Raw genomic sequence first — 21,968 nt, forward strand, 5'->3', positions numbered from 1 at the left:
CACGGCCACCACCGGTGGCGATTATTTGAACTGGTCCTGGGCCTCCCCTAGGTCGACTCAGCCTCAAACGAGTAACTGGCGTGGTGTGTGAACATTGCCACTCGGGAGACAAAGGCGTCCGGGCGTGGTGAATCCAAGTCCCGAGCGAAGCCGGGTAGTAAAGCTAGTAGAGCATAAAATATAGGTCCTCCCACTTTCACCATCCTGCCTTGACCAGCAGGGTGAAGTATGGTCAAAGAACCCCCATAACTGACACGGCGTGGGGAGGCCTTCTAAAGCTTGAGTTTATTTGTTACGCGGCTGAATCCGTTTCCCGGATATTGTACACGGGAGATAGGTGGTGATTGAGCACAGCAGCAGCAGCAGCAACAAAGACAACAATAGCATCAAATATTGCAGAGAATGCGTACAGGGGTCGGGAGCAATGTTGTACATCTGACAAGCGAGGTGTTTAACAGTCACAAACTAAACGCACGCAAGTCCGAAACAGTGCAAGTGTAATACGTGGGTGAACAAAGGGCTGTAAAGAATTTTCTCATCCGATGAGATGACACTGTCGCGCAAGAAATGTATGTGTGCATTACGTAAAAATCCGCGATTCTCTGTAATCCGATCATGCGTAAACAAGGTTAGATCAGTGGAATTTGATTAAGTGATGCCAAGGTTTGGCCATGTTTCCGAACGCGTGTAAAGGCTTGGGTGAGGCTGAAGGCAATGTTTTAGTGGGATGAGGGGAAGGGTTCGTTTTGTTAACACGCGATCATTGGGCGTAAAACAATTGACCAATGGAACGATTCAAATCGGCTCTTAGGGTCGCGGTGCCTGCGTCGTATTGGACGTGAACGGATCTGTTCTTTTCAGAACTAGGATCTTTATTACTTAGACTGCAGGAGGAGGAATCCCATGAGCCTTTGAGGCTCTTTTTCACAGATGTCCGGTATGGGCGAGTCAGCAAGCTACAACAGCAAACAACACAAAAACACGTTAGGAGTTAAAAATAGAGAAAAAAAGATGAGAAAGTCTCGAAATATAAATACGTAAATAATTATTTTACAATAGGCGCATGCGAACCCTGCGACCACGGGTGGTTTGCATGAACCATAATTGCAACGTAGTGATCGATGATTGAAATTATCGATTAGCAACGGTTCGTGAATCATTACAAGCCTAGCGATCATTTTAAATATTCCTTAGCTCGTCAACAATCATCATCATCATCAACCATGATCAATCAATTGCTGGATGAAGGCCTCCCCTAGCCATCACCTTCTCAGCATCTCACACGGTGGTTGCGATGCAAGAATCCACCTCGCACTGCACACACGACCCGATTTCGTTGATTCATCTCCCAACGGCGGCTATGTCCTGTCTGCCACTTTGTCGTTATTCTCGACCACCGGCCGTTACATCCCATCGAGAGACGGTGTCTTGCTGGATCGCCCTTTTCTGAACAGGGTTTGGCTGCTGCTGCTGCTGCTTCTGGTGTTTTTAACGCGCCCACTTGCACACTGCGCTCTTGCCTGCTTAACGAATTTGCGTAAGAGGGTGAACAGGGCGGAGAAGGAATGGTTCACGGAGGTTCGTGCCTTCTGTTGCTCTCCGTGGTTTCCATCGTCGCATCGAGGCAATGGCTGAAAATTGGTTACCAGCGCCGGGTGGCTGCACAAGTTGCTTTCGCACGGCACCCCGTGGCAGAATTGCATTTGTATTTTACCCTCCCCAGATAAATAAATAAATAAACGGATATATTATTTAATACAATTAAGGATGAACTTTTTTAGGCAAAGCAATCTCTCACGGCATAAATCTCACCCTGTTCAATCATGGAAGATCACTTTGGCTCGTACACTCGATGGGTCGATTTGCATAGCGAGGTGACCCTCGGTGTCCCTGGGATTGCGGTTCTTTATCTGACCGCCAGTAGCCCCACGGCCAGTGCGCGCAACGCACGCACGAGTGAGGGCCCCTTTATCCCCGGCGAGCGAGCGGTGCCGGGGCTGTTTTGTTTTGTGCGGACCCAGGGGAACAGTTTCCGTCCGCTGCAGCTGCTCTCTCTCGCTGCCCCCCCCCCCCTGCCCCCCCCGTGCCCCCCCCGTGCCCCCCCCGTGCCCCCCCCGCGCCCCTCCCCTGCTCACCCGCTCCCTTCCCCAGGCCTCACCTGTCGGCTTGCACCGAGTGATGTCCTTGACACCGCCACATGGCCGTGGCCAGAGCAGCAGCAGCGCCGCGTGTAAATATTCCCGGGACAATTTTAGAACCCAATTCCCCCCCCCAGCCCCCTCCCTTTTTTATTGTTGCCTCATTCGCTTCAAGATGCCGGAGGATGAGAGCGAGATGGGGGGGGGGGGCGGCGTTGGCGGTGTTCGTGCCGGGGCGGCCGCTTGTCGCCTTGCCGGCGACTCGAACTCGCGTTGTCGTGGTTGTTCACGAGCAGGGGCCACTTTGTTTTCGTCGCGTCCAAATCGGCGAGCCTTGCGCGTTCGACAAGGTCCGCTTGACGAAACGTGATTGGAACTGCAGTCCACGTTTGTGCTCCTGTTGTTTGTATTTGGCCAATCTGTTGTTTCTATGAAGTAACCCCAGACATTTTAGGAATACTGTAACTCATTCCTGCCAGAGCTGCATTAGGTTCATTGATCGTTTTAATAAATTGCTTTGCCCGTAATTGGAGAGGAACACACAGCAGTGACCAAGGATGGCTCCTGCCCATTTCCTCCTTGCCATAAACCACCGCAAATGAGATATATTTGTCAAGACTCCCGGCAGCTGACAGGCTTTCACGTAGATGTCACCAAACTGCGTAGGTGGCTCCCAGCGTGTGAATGTGTTGTGGGGAGCGGTAGCGTAGCGGTTAGCGCGCTGCGCTACGAACCCGGCGATCCGGGTTCGGTTCCCACTCATGGCAAAACACCGGTCCTGGACCTCTCTTAGGTCAACTCAGCCTGAAATGAGTATCTGTGGTGGATTAATCGCCACTCGGAAGACAAAGACGGCAGGGCGTGGTCCTAGCCACCCACCTCATGCTTGCCGTGCCGGCCTTCGTAAAGGTGCTCGCTAACAGCACTTGCCCCAACAGTCTGTTACAAGCTATACGGGGGATCTTTATATGTATGTATGTGTACATGATGGTGTGCTCGTATGTGTGTTGGTGTATTTTCGGATTCTTATCACACTTGTTTAACCAGGAAAGCCTCACTGTCAAGAGCCTTTTTCAGGAAGGTTCTGCCAAGTTATCGCAGTCGGCAGTGGTGTGGGCACGTGTAATCTCGATTGAGTAGTTTGCAGATATTTCAGCATTGGGGTATTTGGCCAATACCACTTACATTGTGTGTGTGTCTGTGAGCGGCTGGGGAGTGGTGGCGTAGCGGTTAATGCGCTGCGCTGCGCACCCGGCGACCCGAGTTCGATTTCCGCTCATGTTCGACACCAGTGACGATTATCTGAACCGGTCCTGGGCCTCCCCTAGGTCGACTCGGCCTCAAATATGCGCCTGGTGCGGTGTGTAAACATTGCCACTGGGAAGACAAAGGCGGTCAGATGTGGTGTTGGCCACTCACCCGCTTGTGTGTTGTGCTGGCCTCCATAGGTGCTCGCTAACAGCTCTTGCTCTTGCAGTCTGTTAATGCTACACGGGGGACCTTTGTCTTTGTGTGGCTGCTTTTGTTTGAGATTTTACAGTTGAATTCCTGGCCTCTCCCGGTCATGTTATGGATTTGCTATCGACAAGCATGAATCTGCTCTTGAACATTAAGAAAATTCTGTTAATCTTCACCAGAGATGGCCAGTGTATCAGAGTTAATGGCCAAATCTCCCTTCCGTAATAAATTATTTCAGGGATGTTTATGTAATTGGGGAGCAGTGGTGCAGCGGTTAGCTCACTGCGCTACGAACCCGGTGACCTCAATTCATTTCGCAGCCGCGGCTAAAATCAGTGGCGAGTGATATATGAACCGGTTCTGGGACCCTCTTCACCAACCGGCACTGACCAGTGTGGTGAAGTATGGTCAAACAACTCCCATGACTGACACGGAATGGGGAGGCCTTTGACCATGAGAAGAATGACAAAGGGCTGTAAATTACAGCTGTACAGAATAGTGGAATGATTAACCTCCAATCATATAAATTGCGATTTAGGATTGCGATTGTATCAGAGAATCAATTACTTTCTTTATCGCAGTGCATGGTAGCACCTCTAGTGGTTGTTCTGGCGACGGAGCCCATTACATACAACATATCTCTATTGCAAGATGATTTTTACATAACTTAAGAATCAATAACTGATGAAGCTCTGCATCTTTCCACAAATAATAATGTATACTACTCTAAGAATATATTTTAAATAATATTATAAATCAAGTTTTTTAACTACATTATTTGGACATTGTAAGTTCAGATGCATGGCACGGGTACAGATGCGTGGCGTTCCTGCGTATTTACGCGATAGATGACTCATGGTATTTTGCGATAATGGAAATAAGTAACAGCTGCAATCCCTTGTGCAGCGGAGACGTTCCGAGCCACTCCGAGCTATGTAAATACATTTACAATTTGCATCCAAAAATATTCGCAGCCAGCCAGTGTCAGTGTGCATCCGTCACGGAGAAATTAATCGCGGTTCGTTAGCAGTCAGCACCCGGGGGGGAGGTAAGGGGGATGGCTGGGGGTAACCATTCGCTTAAAGAGGAGGACGGGGGGGGGTCGGTGACGCTTGTGTCAGTGAGAGCGTCGGAGGGGAAGCTGTGCGCGGCTATTAGGGTAAGCGCGGGCTGCGGCGCTGCTGGGAAGAATACGTCAGCACAGTGCCAGACTGCGGCGCTGACACGGGCGTGCGTGCGTGCGGATGGACGTGCGTGCTACACGGTGCACCACCACCACCACGACCGCCGCTGCCGCCGCCGCCGCAGCCCCGGCGATGGGGAGAAGTTAAGCGTCGGGCCAGAGAGGTCGGTGCGGGATGGGAGAGCCGCGGCATGGGCTGTAAGTGCAGCAAACTCTACGTCTGCGGGTGCCAGGCCAGAAAACGGGTAAATAAATATGTAGTGGGAGGGAAGGGCACAGCGCGTTGTCCGGAGAGCAGGGGTGGGTGGGTGGGTCGGTGGCTTGCGGTTGATGCAGGGTCATTTGTCTCAGCTGGCGGCGGTATATGTATCGGTCGCATAGCGTTACGTCGCTCTTCAAGGGACATGCCTTGAAAGGCAAAGTTGTTTTATGTGTGACCGCATCGAATTTAAATTCTGGTCGTCTTGCGATTTCGATCGGTCGTTTTCCGGGCACCGTGCGACGCGAACGACGCACTCGCATCGTCCGCCTCGGCACGGCGATTTTCCTCCTCTTATTTGAGTAAGCAAAAAATACGTTGCGGTCTTAGAGGCGAGCTGTGCCGAGTGGAATCTCGCAGCTTGCTCAGCCTTTGGGCCAGTTTCGCTCGTGTTTATACGACAACACAACAAATGAGATGAAGCTCAAGTTATTTAAAATTAAGCGAGTGATACGGAGTACCTTGATTTCCCAGAGGCCAGTGCCGGTGCCTTGTGGCCGAATACCGGGCTGCCATTATCAGCAAATCAAATTAAACCTTGTAACTTTTAATCCAGGCTTGTATAATTACCTCGTATCGCAAACCATAACTGAGCATGCAACATTCACTTGAAACTTGTTTCAATCCATTGAGCTGAATAATTAAGCTCTTTAGGGATCTGTAATGGAAACAAATGAAGTTAGCCTAATGTAGAATAGGCATTTTTAAATATATATAAAACACGCTTGTGTAGACGGTTTTGCGCTGCGCAAGGCTTGTGACGGTAATTAATTGCACGTCAATGGTCGGGGGAGTTACAAGTTCCCATTGAATATAAATCCAAGTGGAGGCAAAGGAACGCTTGGGCGGCACCTGCGTGCAATCTAACGGTACACACAATCCGCACTCGCCGTTTTAACTATTGCGGCTGTGTGCCGCTGCCAACGAAGCAGAAACGCGAACATACTGTAACCCGAATGGACGTTGGGCAACTTGTTGCGCAAGCGTGCGCAAGGCTCGCGGGGCGCTTAATACGTTCCTTATTTTCCTCCTCCTAATCTCTCTTCCTCACCCCCCTCTCTACCTCCTCCCGATCTCTCTTCCTTCCCCACTCTCGGCCGCCCTCCCCTGACAGCATGCGGAGGCCGTGCGGAAGGACCGGGAGCTCTCTCTCGTCATACACAATGTGCAGGAGGAGCTCGGTAAGGAGACGCACGCACGCCCATGCACCGGTGCTCATTTCACACGTGGCTTTATCCCGATTGCGTGATAAAATGCAAGGTCAAGGATCCCTGCAGGTGCAACTCTTTGTGTTGTAGGGTGTGGCCCGTGGAAGCAGGCCTCATGGAGCTACCTCTGAGATCCCTTCGAGTGACGTCTGGCCGACACAGGCAGCACTTTCCCATCCGTTTTGTCAATTGTCATCGCATGGCAGTCAAATTGATATGAAGTATCGGAGCTGACATTTATCCACATTTGGTGCAAAGCCACATTTTGTGATGGGATTGCTTGTGCAGTCATTGTTGACCGGGCTCAGACCATCAACTCGCTACTCAAGCGGCTTAACCCCAGTTTAAATCATGGGTGGATTAAGCTAGATTTGAACCCAGGATTTCAGCGGTGCCACCTCGGCGCTCTGACCTCTTGAGCTGCACGATCACCTTTTTAGCATAACATTTGATTGGCAATCGTCGTGTTTTTCCTCCACGGTATACTCGGCAGGCGTTGAGGAAACAGGTATAAGGGGATGCGAGCAAATGAGCCGCTGCAATAGCCAAAGAATGCCTCTCCAGCCCCTCGGTAGCACTGGTGCATCGGCCATCTGTACGCTCGCTCGATCTACCGAGTTTACACGCGGCACACTCGGCGAGCGGGAATGGCAGGGGTTGTGCATAGCTGTGCAGTTTACTCGCCGCAAAAGCGTGGCGTCAAACCCCGAGCGTTAGCGGCTCTCCTTGCGCAGCATACGTGCACCGATGCACCACCACTGCGTTTCGAATTGCAATGCCCATTGTTGCACGCCGAGAGCACAAATTCCGTCGGCTCAAAGTATGTTTGCCATACAATAGTGGTAGCTTTATGCATTTTATTTAGAGTTTGTTTTGGAGGGAGGGGGGGGGAGCAAACCCAGCAACATAGGTTCTGAGCCAGCCCTGTGCCTTCTCACAACAGCAACTCTCACGAGCTAGCCAGCGCGGTGAAGTATGGTCAAACAAGAGCTATGACCCGCACGGCATGCGGACCGGCTTCCTTGCATGCGTTCCATTCTGGAAATCGTGCACAGACGTGTGCAGTATAATTTGAATTCACATAGCATCCTAATACCACAGCATCTCCAGATGCTGCGTGGAACTAGTGGGCATTTTCGATGTAAAGCTTTCGTGACTGCAGCGATTCATCTTCTTGGTTCTTTCGGTAAAGTCACGTAGAAGGAAAATAATAAAATAAAACATAAATAGAACATAATAAAACATGATAAAATAAGATAATGCTCACGACGTTTCGGCCACAACGCAAGAAACCTGAGGACGGCTGCTTGCGTTGTGGCCGAAACGTCGTGAGAATTATTATTTTATTATGTTTTATTTGTATTATTTTATTATTTTCCTTCTACGTGACTTTACCGAAAGAACCAAGAAGATAGTGGGCATTTGTAAGAGAGAGAGAGAGTGGAGCAAAAAACAAGTTTCAAGCCTGGACTTGAACAGGGGCAGGGAGTCCAACGGCACGGACGGCGGGAAGGGGTTGGAGGGTGCGGAAGGAAGTTCCAGAAAATATGGGCAGCGGAGGATAATGAACGACCTCCCATAACAATTGCATTTGTGGCTTAGATGGAGCGGAATCAGCATATGCCCCCTTGAGAGTGACGTTATCGTCTGATGAGCTCTTCTTCCCACTCGCCCCGCGTTCGTTCAAAACCACAAACGCTCTCGGCGCTCCTGTGGGAGGCAGTCTTAGCCGGCGGGGGCCGGTGGCTATTTGCAGAGGCGAGTCGCAGTGTCTGCCTTCTTAAGTCCTTTAAAAGTGTTTTTTTCTTCTTCAGGAATAGGATATGAAAGAGTGTGTGGACAAGCAGCAGGATTGGATGTGATTGGGTTGAGACACGATGGTGCAATAGTTTTCACCAGCTGGATGTCGTAATGTTTTTTGAATTTGGTCTCCAATGGGAAAGAAAAAAAATGAAGCCTGTTCATAATTGGGCCGTCAGTACCCCAAGTTTCTCTTGGTATTTCAGTGATATTTTTAGTCACCAAATTTAGGAATGTTCCTCGTGCCATTCAGTGATATATATATACACACGTGCCTTCAATAAACACCTCTCATTTTCTATGCACCTTGATCGACGCATTACGACACCGTATATTTTCCATTAATTATTGTCGGCTCCGTCTGCGAGTTAAGCTACGAATTAGCTTTACTATTAGGAAACTAGACGGTCGCGATTATCGACCGGCATTTCTTGGCACTCCTATTCCATGTTTCTCATGCGACGGAGCTCAATGGCGCGAGATCAGTTAGCACTTTGAAACGGAGCCGCCTGTACATGAACGCAGGACAAACAGCTGTCCACTCACGCGTGCACATTGTCTCCTGGTGACGATCTAAACAAATCTCCGCGTGCCTTCTAATTCGAACGTACAACACTCTGCAGCAGAGATTGCGCTGCTCGCCATAACGTGGGGAACGCGTAATTGCATCCCTCCTCGGGCATAACGGCACGCTTGATACCGACGAGGAGTGCCAAATTGGCTCCGACTTGTCAATCCCACTGCTGAATGAAGGCCACCCCATTCTGTGCGTCGGTCACTCGGGGTTGTCTGATCATGCTTCACCACACGGGCGGTGCGGATCGGTGAAGTAGGTTCCCGGGGCCAGTTCGTATATCACTCGGCCACTGATGTTAACCGTGAGCTCGGATATGATCTCAGGTCAGTGAACACATTTGTTTGCTTTTTATGTGAGCTTACTATGTTTAATACGATTAGAATTTGAGATGAAAGTTGATGATATTTGTATGAATCCGGGTCCCGCACTTAAGCTACTTTGGGGCTGTACTACGCTTTTGTTTCGGTGATGCTGCTGTGCAATGATTCACATGCTGGGCCTTCCAGTTCGATTCAACTTCCAGCACAGCAGTTGAAACAACGGCGCCAGTGATGAGATGTTAACTCCCTCGCCTGGTATGCAGGAAGTTGCGGGTTCGATCTCGACCCTGACGCCTGCTGTATATTTGAAGTTTGCGTGTCTCTCTCCCCGCTGTCGTGTGCATTTTTCTCTGGGTGCTCCGGTATTTTCCCCTCCACATTTAGAATCAACATCGCGCGTTTAGAGTATTTGGCTGTTATAAATTTCCACGTGATGATAAGCCACTTTGTTGAGTTATCATTTGTGGCCAGGTCACTTCTGAAAACGAGCTATACAGCTCAGTGGGCCTTAACTGGTAAAATAAAAACACAATTTGTTGTCTTTATAGTTAGCGATTGGCAGGTCAGACGTGGTGGGGGCGGGGGTGGGGGGGTAAAGTTCCCACGCCTCCGATTGGCACATTTGGCCACGTACGGTGCGAAAGAAGTTCAACACACGTACACACAAAAGTGCGGGCGCTGCAACAACGCGTCTCGGGTAGCGCTCGCGAGCATTCCCAGCGCCTTTGCCTCCTGACGCCACGCCCCCCCACCCCCCCCACCTGCACAGCGAGCAGCGCGGCGCGGTGCGAGGCGCTGCAGCGCGACAAGGAGGAGCTGCACGACAGGTGGCGGCGGGAGGCGGAGAGGGCCGAGGAGGAGCACGCGCTGGCGCTGTGCTCACTGCGCGACAGCCTGAGCCTGCAGCACGAGGCCGAGCACGACGCTCTGCGGCGCGAGCACCTCGCCGCCCTGGGCGAGCTCCGCGTGCAGCACCGCGAGCAGGTGGGCAGGCGGTGCAACTGCCCCTCCACCCACCACCCCCCCCCCCCCGACCGCCCAACCGGCCCCCCCTCCCGCCCGTTTTTTGCACGTAGTTTGGTTTTTCACGCCGTTGTTATAGCGCGCGGCTGCCACGACCTATGCACGCATCATCGGCTACGACCAGAATCTGAATTTTTGTTTTGACAGGACGAATCCGATGAGCTATTAAGCTCTATTTTTGTCCAGACCAGGCCAACCCCAATCCCTCCTTCGCCTCTCCCGCCAGTTCCCCTTTCACCATAACGACACCACCACCTTTAAGAACCCCACTGTTTAGTTCAATCACTATCATCTTACGTATAATTGTCGTAGAGTGCCTCAGAATAATGCGCTCTATAAATTGACACAAGATAAGATTGTGCCACGTGTAGCTGTTTAGCAGCGTGCAGGCAACGTAACTGCATTATTTTAAATACACTGCACGGGATCTATGTATGCTAATATTATGAACAAATATTTTATTCAAGTGTCACCCTTTTGTAACCGAGGGTTAGTTCCTAAGACATACAGTTTTAAATGAAACCAAGTGAAATCGACGCTTGCGTCCACCTGTGCGTTCCTCCGCATTCCAAGATTGTGCCCCACGTGGTTTTTTTCAGCTGGAAGAGTTGCAGTCAAATCAGGAGTCTCTGGCACAAGAGATCGAGGTCCGTCACAGTGAGGAGATATACTCACTAAAGGAGCAACAGGCCAAGGCACAAGATGGTAAGCCCGTCCCGTGGTAAACACACGCTCAATGGAAATGTTAATATCTTGGACAAGCAGATGATTCAGTTGAAAGTAAGTTGTTTTCTAGGCTTTCACCCTGTGCACTGTTAAACATGTGATGCCGACCTGGGAGTTATTTAGGAGGGTTTTCTGATTATTGTCGAGTTTGAGTGCCGTTTGTGGATTATGTAAAAAATAGTGTCGCTTTTGAGTTACGGATTCTACATTTTACAAGCCATACAAAAATTACTCTGGAAAGGAACACAGTGGTTGAAATGCAACGGTTTTAGTTTTGAGATGTGTTAATGCACGTGTGCATTTAGTTGAATCTACATTTAAAAATTCAATTCTGATTTCCCACCTGATGTTTTGCAAAATATTTTTCTTGTAAATACTTTGCTTGCCTACATTAATAGTGCGCCACTAGAATAATAAAAATAAATTTTATTTCAAAACCTCTGCATGTCATCCACCAATTTTAATACTTCAAGGGTCATTTATAAGGGTCGTTTTAAATTAGAAATCAGTGCGGTATCTCTAAATCAATCACTCTGTGCATAATAACTTCATTTTAACAAAAGCAATACATATCTGCGGACGCTTCAAGCCTGCTGAACACGGCACTATGTTAACACGTTGCATGATGAGCATTTGCAAGGGCACTGTAAAAAAGGCGTGTGTGTGTGTGTCACACGTCACTGCTGCAGAGCTCAAAAGGAGCCATGACTCAGAGAAGAAAGCGTTACAAGAGGAGTTTGAGCGGACGAGGCTATTATTGCAGGTGAGCACATGCGGCAAGAGTTATCATTTTTGTTGTTACCACTGCTTCGATTTTCCAAGGTCAGAATAATAATATTTATTCATAGTGGAGGAATCCGATGCCAGGAAAAACATTATAGTGTGGATCTAAATCGTTTTTGCTTGATGTTTTTTCAAGTGCTTGTTTTGCATACGACAATAGTAATACAAAAAATTGCCAGCTTTTCAGTCCACGTCTGGAGGGTTTTGCGTAGTGTCGTAACGCCACGTAGGAGACATTTTTAGGAGGGGGGAAGTGAAGGCGATTGTAAATCCCTCAGCCTCTGGCTTCAACAGGCTCGCGACAAGTGCAGTCCAGGTGATTTGATGCATATGAATACATCAAGTGCACGTTTTTTTTGAGTTCCAATTTGACTCACGGTTGAGCAGCTGAGAAATCACGTGACGAGAGTACGAGGGAGGTGTCGAGTTTGCAGGGAGAGGCGCCGGTGGTGACTCCTTGCATGACATTGTCCCCCCCGATAAAACGCGCACAGGACCAGGTGGACACGCTGACCTTTCAGAACGACTCCCTGAAGGACAAGGCGCGGCGCTTTGAGGAAGCCCTGCAGAGGGACAGCGCCGAGACCGTACAGGTGACCGTTTCTTCCACCCAACGGACGACCGAGCCGTTCTTCATTCACTGCGTTCCCACGAACCCTCTCGTGCATCAAGTGCACGGCGGTGGACTACTACGATATATATACGATGACCGCTTAAATGCAAATGGATGTGTACATTTCAGTCCTGTTCATGAGCAGAATACATTTTCCGGAAGGATGTGTATACATGTTTGCCTGTCATTTCAATTCTCCACACGATATGGAAATATATTTTGATTTAAAGCTTTCGTGACTGCAGGGATTCATATTCTTGGTTTTTTCGGTAAAGTCACCTGATAATGATTGCTTGTGTTTCAGTCAAAACGTCGTGAGAATTTTTATTGTTTTATATTAATATTATTTTATTATTTCCCTTCTACGTGACTTTACCAAAAGAACCAAGAATATGGAAATATATGTTATAGAACGACACGTATTCGAACAGAAGGGTGAATTGGAAACCCGGTGGTGTATGTGCAACTTTCGTGAAATATTCCCAGACCCTGGCTGGGTGACATTGGCGATGCGTCTGTTTGACCTTTCGGATTTATTGTTTAAAAGTTGCACGCGCCCTGACAAAGATTCATTGCCCTGGAGCGGCAGAGGTTGCGTGCGACTGTGTGTCGACGTATTGGAGCTGGGCGATTGCGGCCTGCGGGGATGAATTTGCTCCAGTGGCACAGCCGACGACTATAAATCAGGACAGTTGGTAGGCGGTACTGACCTATCTGCCTCGCACACGGCTGTGGATTCATGCGCACAGTAAAAAGCTGCGGAGCGCATGCGTGTGCGATGTGCGGACCGAGATGTAATCTTGTGCCCGAGGCATTTAGGCAACATTTTGCGTGATAAATGGTCGGGGAAAACAAATTTGAGCGTCAATTAATTGACTAAAATAAACAAATATGCTGTATTCTGTGGATTATAAGATGCTGCTGAAAGTAAAAACGCACCTAAATCTTGTGCCCAGTGTCAATAAAGTTATACAAATATAGTCACACACACACACATCTTCTGGATTATAAGATACACCCCTAAACCATTGATTTAATATGGAGCAAAAAAGTTACATCCGGAGAATATGGAATATATAGATTTCATTCTAGATTTGAAGCTTTCGTGACTGCAATGATTCATATTCTTAGGTTTTTTCGGTAAAGTCACGTAGGTAAAAAACATAAAAAAGTAAAATAAAATAAAAATCACGACGTTTCGGAGGCAACGCAAGCTTCCGTCTCCAGGTGGTACCATCACAGCCACGACAGCTGTATCAAGTAAATGAGAGATTGCAGGAGCTACCACTCCGTTTATATAATGGTTGGAGAAGATGGTGGGGCAAGGGCCGCATACTTTTTATTAATATGGTAAGGTGAGGCTTAAGACTAAGAATAGACTGCATAACAAAGGCTGAGCCTTTGTTATGGAGAGGTGCGGTTTGTGACGCAACCTGTGAAAGGGGGGACCACCATTAAACCGCACCTCTCCATAACAAAGGCTCAGCCTTTGTTATGCAGTCTATTCTTAGTCTTAAGCCTCACCTTACCATATTAATAAAAAGTATGCGGCCCTTGCCCCACCATCTTCTCCAACCATTATATAAACGGAGTGGTAGCTCCTGCAATCTCTCATTTACTTGATACAGCTGTCGTGGCTGTGACGGTACCACCTGAAGACGGAAGCTTGCGTTGCCTCCGAAACGTCGTGATTTTTATTTTATTCTATTTTACTTTTTTATGTTTTTTACCTACGTGACTTTACCGAAAAAAACCTAAGAATATAGATTTCACTTAAATATGATGCGAAATGGCACACACTCATACCGATGATGGATAGTATTTTGAGTAGTAAATCATTTATTGAAATTTCACACTGACACATTGCAGTTTCCCCAAGCAATTTCGAAGCTGCGTCTTGAATTTAATGTTCCGAAAACTGGATCCTGACAGTTTTATCCGACTACAAGGTGGTCAAAAAAATAAGCGCTCGGTTTCCACTCATACATCAACTGTCGTGACAATGTGATTCTTGGCTGAATGTCATTGGCCGAGAGTTTAATTCTGGTTCACAACCATGTGGAGCGGAGGCTTGGTACGGATATATATACGGTACCCCTGGGTTCTGCACTCTTTGTAATGGATTCACCCACCCACGTTTTTAAAGGCATTCGCAAATGTGTTTCCTGACCTTCTGACCCTTGTGGAGCCTTCAAAGTTTGGGGGCATGCTGAGAGGAGTGAAGAGGTTGTTTCGTTTGATCAATGGCCACATACTATGGAGGTGTTGTCTTGAAGTTATGCTCGATTGATTCATTTTGGTAAAATTAAAATCGTATATACTTGATATATGAGGGATGCACTCTAAATGTAGATGTTTTAAATGTTTCGAGCTACCCATGGTCTTCATTGGCTACGATTTTCTTGGTCATTATATGATATTATATATTCACAATTTGGCATGCACCATGGCTCAAGTGTCTGCGAGAGCTTCCTTTCCTTAGTCGCAGCATAAAAGACATCTTTTAATATTTTTTACCTGATACTTTGAAACGGTGATTTGACAACACATCGGGAGATGTATTTACTTTAAAACTCGTTTCAAGGCAGTAACATTTTATTGGGTAAAAAAAAAACCACGCAAAACATTTAGACGGCAACATTTGTACATTGGCGACTGTTCAATCGCTGTCAGTGTGGAAGTCGGAATAATATCGACCAACTTGCGTATGGCACAGCAGCGCTGACGGAGTGACGACGCCGACTTTTGTCGACGGCTGTTTACGAGCAGGCGGCACTGGCGCCCTACCAGTACATCCAAGAGGAGATGGCGAGCCTGCAGGCCGTGCTGGAGATGCGTGCGCACACCATCCACCAGCAGCAGAACCGAATCCTCGAGCTGGAGAAGCTGGTCAGTTCCGCGTCCCCCTCCCCATGGACCATCAAAGGTCCAGGGTCTTCTGCGTTTCCTCCGTATGTTGTCGGCGGTTCAGAACGGTGGAAGATAGCAACATGATGCAGCAGTCGTGCTGTGACGGTTCCCCCTGAAGACGGAAGCTTGTGTTGCCTCGTCGTGATTTTTATTTTATTTTTATTTTACTTTTATTAATTAAAATTTTTTACTTACGTGACTTTACCGAAAAAACCTAAGAATATGAATCCTTGCAGTCACGAAAGCTTCAAATCTAGAAATGATAGCAGCAAGGTTGCCGTGCGCGTTTGCCATTTCTGTTCGCAAGTTCACATTTTTTTGGCCTCAAAAGGTTCATTGGAACAGTGCGTGCCCAATTTTTTGTTCTCATTTTGAAAACAAGTCGAGCGTGAACGATTTAAAAGTTAGCCCATGTCTATAACTGCTCAACCCGAGCTGTAAGTGCTCCGATACTTGCATTGTGTTTGTGCTGTTCGCATTTTGGCGTCCTCTGGTCTTAACACTGGTGAGACGAGGCCATAAATAAGGCTGTCTCTGGTGTAGGCCAATCAGCAGTTTCACAAACAATGCATAAAATATCTTCTTGGTTCTTTCGGTAAAGTCACGTAGAATTGAAATAATAAAATAATAAAAATAAAACATAATAAAATAATTTTCACGACGTTTCGGCCACAACGCAAGCAGCCGTCCTCAGGTGGAGAACAGGTCTGTCGAGAAGACAGAGTCTGAATGACAAGCCCCAGGCTTGGAGCGTGTCTTGCCACAAGTGTGGTTAATGCAGACTTGATGCCTTGCAAAAGGTTTCTATTTGGGTGTTTGAACATCTGCACACCTGATTTGAAGCTTTCGTGACTGCAGGAATCCATACTCCTTGGTTCTTTCTTACGAGACTTTACCGAAAGAATCAAAGAGTATCTTAACATCTGTTTTACTGCCAGAAAGAGTAAAACTATTCTTATTTTTCATCATTAAGGACACCTGTTGGCTGTACTCTCGTTGGATGCTTGCAGCTCGCTGCATACTCTGTTTTATTGTTTGGCTAAAAAAGTGGACGTGATTTTGTTGAATGACGTTAATACTTCTGCAGCTTACCGTTATTACTCTCCATTAATCTTGGCCAAAACTATAAATGTCTCAATCCTTTAAGCGTTACGACACTGCTATTTCAGCACACGTGGATTCTAAGATGTGTCACCATGCATTAGAGAGTTTTTATATACCAGTTTGTGTGTTATTGCAGAAAATATGATTTTGGGTTCTAAAACTGGCTGGCGTTGATCAAATTCCATTGACATATACGTGACAAATGTTTTTGAAAGCGATATAATTTTACCACAGCCAATTGTGACCCATTCTGCCCCTGCGGCTCACATTTTTACAATTATTCTGTAATGACAAGGCTGTAGAACATTCATCCCTCGCCCTTCTGCAGGATGAGACAAATGTCGCATTGAAAGAGAAGGTGAGGGTCTTGACGCAGCAGAATGAAGAACTGAAGGCCCGTGTCAACAAGAACAGTGCAATGACCAGGTGTGTCTTCGAGGGCCACTTTCAGCAGCGCTCTAACATAACCATAAACTACCATTATAACTGTCACTAGAAAAATTATAAACATAACTGCCACAACTGACATTACAAGCATCCCACATTACGCTGGGTTGTGTTAGTGTAATATAAATGTAATTGGTTTTGTTGAATATTAGCTTAACGGCCTGCTGCTTGGACTAATAACGCCGAGATTGAACAAACCCTTTTTTGTTTTTTATATTTCTCGAATAAGCACGTTACTAACTTTTCCTTGCTCTCTCGTTTGAATGTGCCAACTCAAGGATGGTTGCCGTGCAAAGTAACACACTCACGCGACTTGTAAAGCTCCCTAACTGTACGGGGTTGTTGGCACATCCACAGGCACGCTCGGCTCACTCTGCTTGGTGTCCACGTTTTGACGCATACACGCTTGACGCCACTGGAAAAAGTGGACGCAATTTCCTACCCACCACCACCCCCACGCTGCGTAACAAGGCACCGCCGCTCTAGAACCTTGCACGATTCATCGACGCCACCACTGCCACCGCCGCCGCCACTGCCTCACTGTTTTGTCGGTGCAGTTATTGTGGGAACGACGAGCGTTGCTGAACGCCGAGAATGGAGACAGGAATTGCGATCATTTTGACCACCAAGGATTTTAACAGGCTGTTTATCAGCTCCTGTTTGCTAAAGCTCTTGGACTGTGGTCTTGATCTTTCTTAGCGTGTAGTGACCCCCCTCGTTTAAACGTCAGTGTACTTTTTGGGTGCAGTAGTTTCCAAAAGCAGTCACCAGCATCGCGACCTGTTCACTTCAGATTTCCTGCATGGTTGTAGGTAAACTGGGGGATACGGTAGTGTGAATGGCCTCGTGTTGCATTTAATGTTATCTCACACACTCCTTCTCATTGGTGATACTTCGTAGATTATTGTTGTGTATTCTAAGTGCACTGTGCTACAAACACAGCAATCTAAATTTGATTCCCAGCAACGACTCGCATCAGTGGTGATTGACATCCGAACCAAGTTCTAGGCCCCTTCCCCCTTGATCAACGGTTACTGTTCCAGCGTGGTGAAGTACGGTCAAACAACCGCCGTGATTGATATGGTGTGGGAAGGCTTTCATAAATCAGTGGCTTGACAAAGGGCTCAATAATTATGGCTTGATTCTAATACTAAATGTTGACCATTAACATTTAAATAATTTGACTTGCCGCTGTTATTTGGACAAAGTGAGCTTGCATTGAAATACACATTTTCATTGAAGACCAATGCATAATTAACGACTCTAAAAATGTGTATTACATTTTAAAATGCGTTTTTAGTTTCAACTATATATTTACCACGATGTTTTGTCTGCACGAGTTGTGAACTAATGATCAATTCAAACAATGTTTCTAAAGAAAAACCTACTTCAAGTTTGTGACAATGAACGCCATAAACGTTTTGATCAACAAAAGCTTGAGAGAGACTTTGAACCGTGAGCCACAAGCTCATTGTAATATCGTTGGGACGATGTTTCTTTGCGGGTGCAGACAGCTGTCGTTTGAGCACTCGACTCTACAGGAGACGCTCGTGAAGGAGTCGAAGACGAACAAGCGGCTCTCGATGGAGAACGAGGAGCTGATGTGGCGGTTGCAAAACGGCGAGGGTCTGGGCAGCCCGGGCAAGGGCTCTCCCTCCTCCACCTCCTCATCCATCTCCTTTCGGTTCCCTCCGTCCCGCAGCCCGGCCTCCATGTCTCCGTCCCGCTCGATCGCGTCGCCCGCTTTGTCCCCGACGCACGGAGGAGGAGGGGGGGTGCCCCACGGCACGCCGGCCAGGGTGCTGGTCTACCCGGCGCCATCACCGACTCACTCGCTGGGAACCCCCGTGCGCTCCTTGTCTCTCGCGTCGCCCTCCCGGGGCCACGCGTCGCCCGCGCGATCGCCGGTGTCGCCCTCACAGGCGGCGGTGTCGGCGCCGTCTCCCGCGCGAACGCCCGTGTCAGAGTGTGCCACCGACGTGCCCAGATGACGGACAGACGGTGCCGCGTTGGCTGCCGAGAGCCCCCCCACAGCCTTGTCCGTTTGCTTTAAAAAAAAAAGAAACCTATTTAAAAGTAATTTGGGCAGAACTTAATCCTTGGCAGTGATGGGACTGTGCTTGCATGTGCAGGTGCAAGTGCTTTAAGATGAGAGGGGTCTTTTAATGAGGTTCCTGCCTTCCAGACTTTACTCATCGTATGTCACCGTTGTTGCTCAGCTCAGGAGTGTCTTCTTTCACTTTTTAAAGGAGGATGGTGGAATGTGCTGCACCCAGGCTATGTCCACTCGCCCTTCAGTTTTTGTTGTTGTTTCCTCTATGCCACGTAGGGCTCCGTTGCGGATCAATTGCGGGAATCTCTTGCCGAAGACGATGCACTACAGACAGCCTAACGTCCGCACGCAGCACATTTGACTGCGTCGCATTATATGAAACGCTCAGTACAGCAAAATGGGAACACGTTTTCTTCCAAAGCCATCAGCATGCCGTGCTTTAACATGCTTGTGTTCAAGGATACCTTGGTGGTATTTCGAAATGCTAAAGTTCTAAAAGTTATGAACGAACGTCTGCCAGTGATTTTTCGAAATTATCGTGACTCAAACAATTGAGTAAATAGCTGTAATTTTCACGTGGCAGAATTGACTTGGAAATGTTTTATTTTGAAGCTACAGCACAAACACACGGATGAAAATTAAAACATTAGTATCACTTTAAGAGCAGAATTAGTGGGGATAAGGAATTCTGATAGTTTCCAACCTCTGTAATGAATCAGCGAGCATCTTTTTACTACAGCTAGTATATGCGGCTAGACTATTTTGTGTTCACAAAATGAGAACATAAAAAGCGTATGTTGCATACCTACCTGGTACTGAAATGAAAACAATTACAGAATCTCACAATCATCATTTTGCTTGGACAAATTGTAGCCCATAAGTTTCCACGAGTCTCTTTATTAATGGACAAATCACCGATGAGAAAACGTGTTGTGTTTGGAATCATTCAACTGGCAGAAATTTTCCAAAAGGAGTTGCCAGGGATTGTATTGTTCGGTTGTATTGCACTTGATCTATATATACCGTATATATAATGCGCATTAAATATATTGTATGAGTAATTTATTTTGCCAGCTTTTGCGAAGCTTCAAACAGTTCTGGATGTTTGTTTAAATTCCCAACTCATGCAGGATACAGTTCATGTTTTTGACTCGTGTGTAAGGAATTTATTATTTCACAACATATGTTGGAATTTACTTTCGTCAGCCCATGTAATGCTGTACATTTGGTCAAAGCGATCTGAAAATCCTGCCTCTTTTGTCAAAAACACTGCATTTTAATGCGTGATGTGATTTTTGCAGGTCGTGTAAGAAAGCAGTACATGATTTAAAAAAGGAAACTAAACCTCGAATTAATTTAGACCTTGTGTCTGTGGGTTGTTAGTATATATATTGCATGAACTTACAGAAACATTTTCGATAGCGGGTTACTGATTGGATGAGACCGCATAATTGCTGTGGTTGTGTTTGCAAAAAAGGAAAATGTCTTGAACAGGAAACCACATTTAAAGGCGAAAATAGTGGGTTATGGAAAATTGTGTCTGTTCAGTAAACATTACTGTCAAAGAGGGCTATATTTGGGACATAAATGTAAACCAGGACCGGAATGTTGATTGTAGTTGCATTTAAAAACGTGCAACAGTAATTTTAGGGACCCCTTTTTAAATTGAAATGAAAGTTCGCAAATGTGAATTCAAAAACTAAAGTAAATAATTAGCGATTCATTTCAAATGGAGGTTATCTTTAAGGCGCATTGGGCATTAAGAATACCGTTCATCTTCACAGTCTACAACTACCGCTTTACTTGGGTATGTCTCGACTTTAAATCATATTCATTTGCCCTTGAACTCAGCCAAAAACTATATCATTACAAATAAAATAAACCTTCCAAAGGGGTGTGTATTGCTTCTTTGTGGAATGCGCATCCTTGATTATATTACAGTGTTACTCTGACATCTTCAACATGTTGTACTTATAAAAGTACAGTGGGAGATCGATCAGCCGCACGGCTGGATATTAAGTCTGTGGGATTAACAGGGCAATGGAGTCCGAGATCTGCTTTAAGGATTAACTGCACACACAGGAAACACGTTCAGCGCATACCTCAAAAACTATTAAAACTGCGGGTTCATCTTCTTGGTTCTTTCGGTAAAGTCACGTAGAAGGGAAGTAATAAAATAATAAAAATAAAACATAATAAAATAATTCTCACGACGTTTCGGCCACAACGCAAGCAGCCGTCCTCAGGTGAAAACCAGGTCTGTCGGGGAGACAGCGTCTGAGGACGGCTGCTTGTATTGCTTGCGTTGTGGCCGAAACGTCGTGAGAATTATTTTATTGTTTTATTTTTATTATTTTATTGTTTTATTTTATTGTTTTATTATGTTTTATTTTTATTATTTTATTACTTCCCTTCTACGTGACTTTACCGAAAGAACCAAGAAGATGAATCCCTGCAGTCACAAAAGCTTTAAATCGAAAACTACGGGTGTTTTGCGAATCTCTTGCACGTGAGCTTAACTGTAATATTCCTAACCCACACCCCCACCCAAAAAGATCAGCCAGAGTACGTATTGTATACGAGAAATCTATAACACAGTCGACTACAGAAATATACAGCCCCTTCAAGTGGCACAGCACGGTCTGGCATGTGCCATGATGCAAGGAATGAAATTGAGACGCGTCACCCACCACTTTGGTGGTGTCTGGGCCCTCCCCTCTGACCCCTGAACCTCGGGTGCAGCTGCATGATCTGCACGCTTGATAGCAAACGCCGCCTTTTAAAATAAATTATGCCCACGGGTCTGGAGGGATTTAATTCTCCAAATCGTATGGGTCCCGTGGGACGCACAACAAACCCGCGTGTGAAAACGAATTGTGTGCGCACGGCCAATTGATTGGTCCACTGAGAAGCGGTTTAGCATTGGCTCCGAAATTAAGGTCCCTTTTGTAATATCAACGTCCGATTCAAAAGGCAACCTTGATAACTCTGGCATTTTATATGTACACCGTTCTATGGGCCATCATCTTCCAGGCCCTTCGGCCTTCGATTCGAAGCTCGCGTTAGGCTCCAAAGGGTTCGAATGAGTAAAATCTAAAGGAGGAAATGAATAGACAATAACATTAAGGAGCATTTTTCATTCGTAAAAAAACAACGTACAGTATTAGCCGTACACAATGAGCAAACTTGTTAGAAAACAGTACCCTCGTGTATTAATGTATAGACCCAGAGTGTTTATGAATTGAGCATGGCAATTTTTTTTAAAACCGAAATTGACACAACGCAGTTTTTTTTTACAAATGTAAAAATAATATATTTTTCCCGAACTTCTTCCTTCCCCCGCTTAGGTGACTCATTTTTAAAAAT

General features: G+C 46.7%; 1 protein-coding gene across 5 annotated transcripts in view; it reads left to right on the forward strand.

Moving 5' to 3' along the window:
• Positions 1-20,508, forward strand: part of LOC133342991 (microtubule-associated tumor suppressor 1 homolog) — a 79,462-nt gene extending 58,954 nt beyond the window's left edge. For all 5 annotated transcript variants that reach the window (XM_061552407.1, XM_061552410.1, XM_061552408.1 and 2 more), the window contains 8 exons: positions 6,153-6,219; positions 9,713-9,927; positions 10,566-10,671; positions 11,382-11,455; positions 11,970-12,068; positions 14,858-14,977; positions 16,431-16,528; positions 18,060-20,508. In XM_061552407.1, coding sequence (XP_061408391.1) covers positions 6,153-6,219; positions 9,713-9,927; positions 10,566-10,671; positions 11,382-11,455; positions 11,970-12,068; positions 14,858-14,977; positions 16,431-16,528; positions 18,060-18,540 — 1,260 coding nt within the window. In that variant the 3' untranslated portion in view covers positions 18,541-20,508. The remainder of the gene's footprint in view (positions 1-6,152; positions 6,220-9,712; positions 9,928-10,565; positions 10,672-11,381; positions 11,456-11,969; positions 12,069-14,857; positions 14,978-16,430; positions 16,529-18,059) is intronic.
• Positions 20,509-21,968: the final 1,460 nt, after the last annotated feature.

This window comes from Lethenteron reissneri, chromosome 16 (genome assembly GCF_015708825.2).
Source record: "Lethenteron reissneri isolate LAM-NWPU_2019-01 chromosome 16, ASM1570882v1, whole genome shotgun sequence".
Taxonomy (NCBI): Eukaryota; Metazoa; Chordata; class Hyperoartia; order Petromyzontiformes; family Petromyzontidae; genus Lethenteron; species Lethenteron reissneri.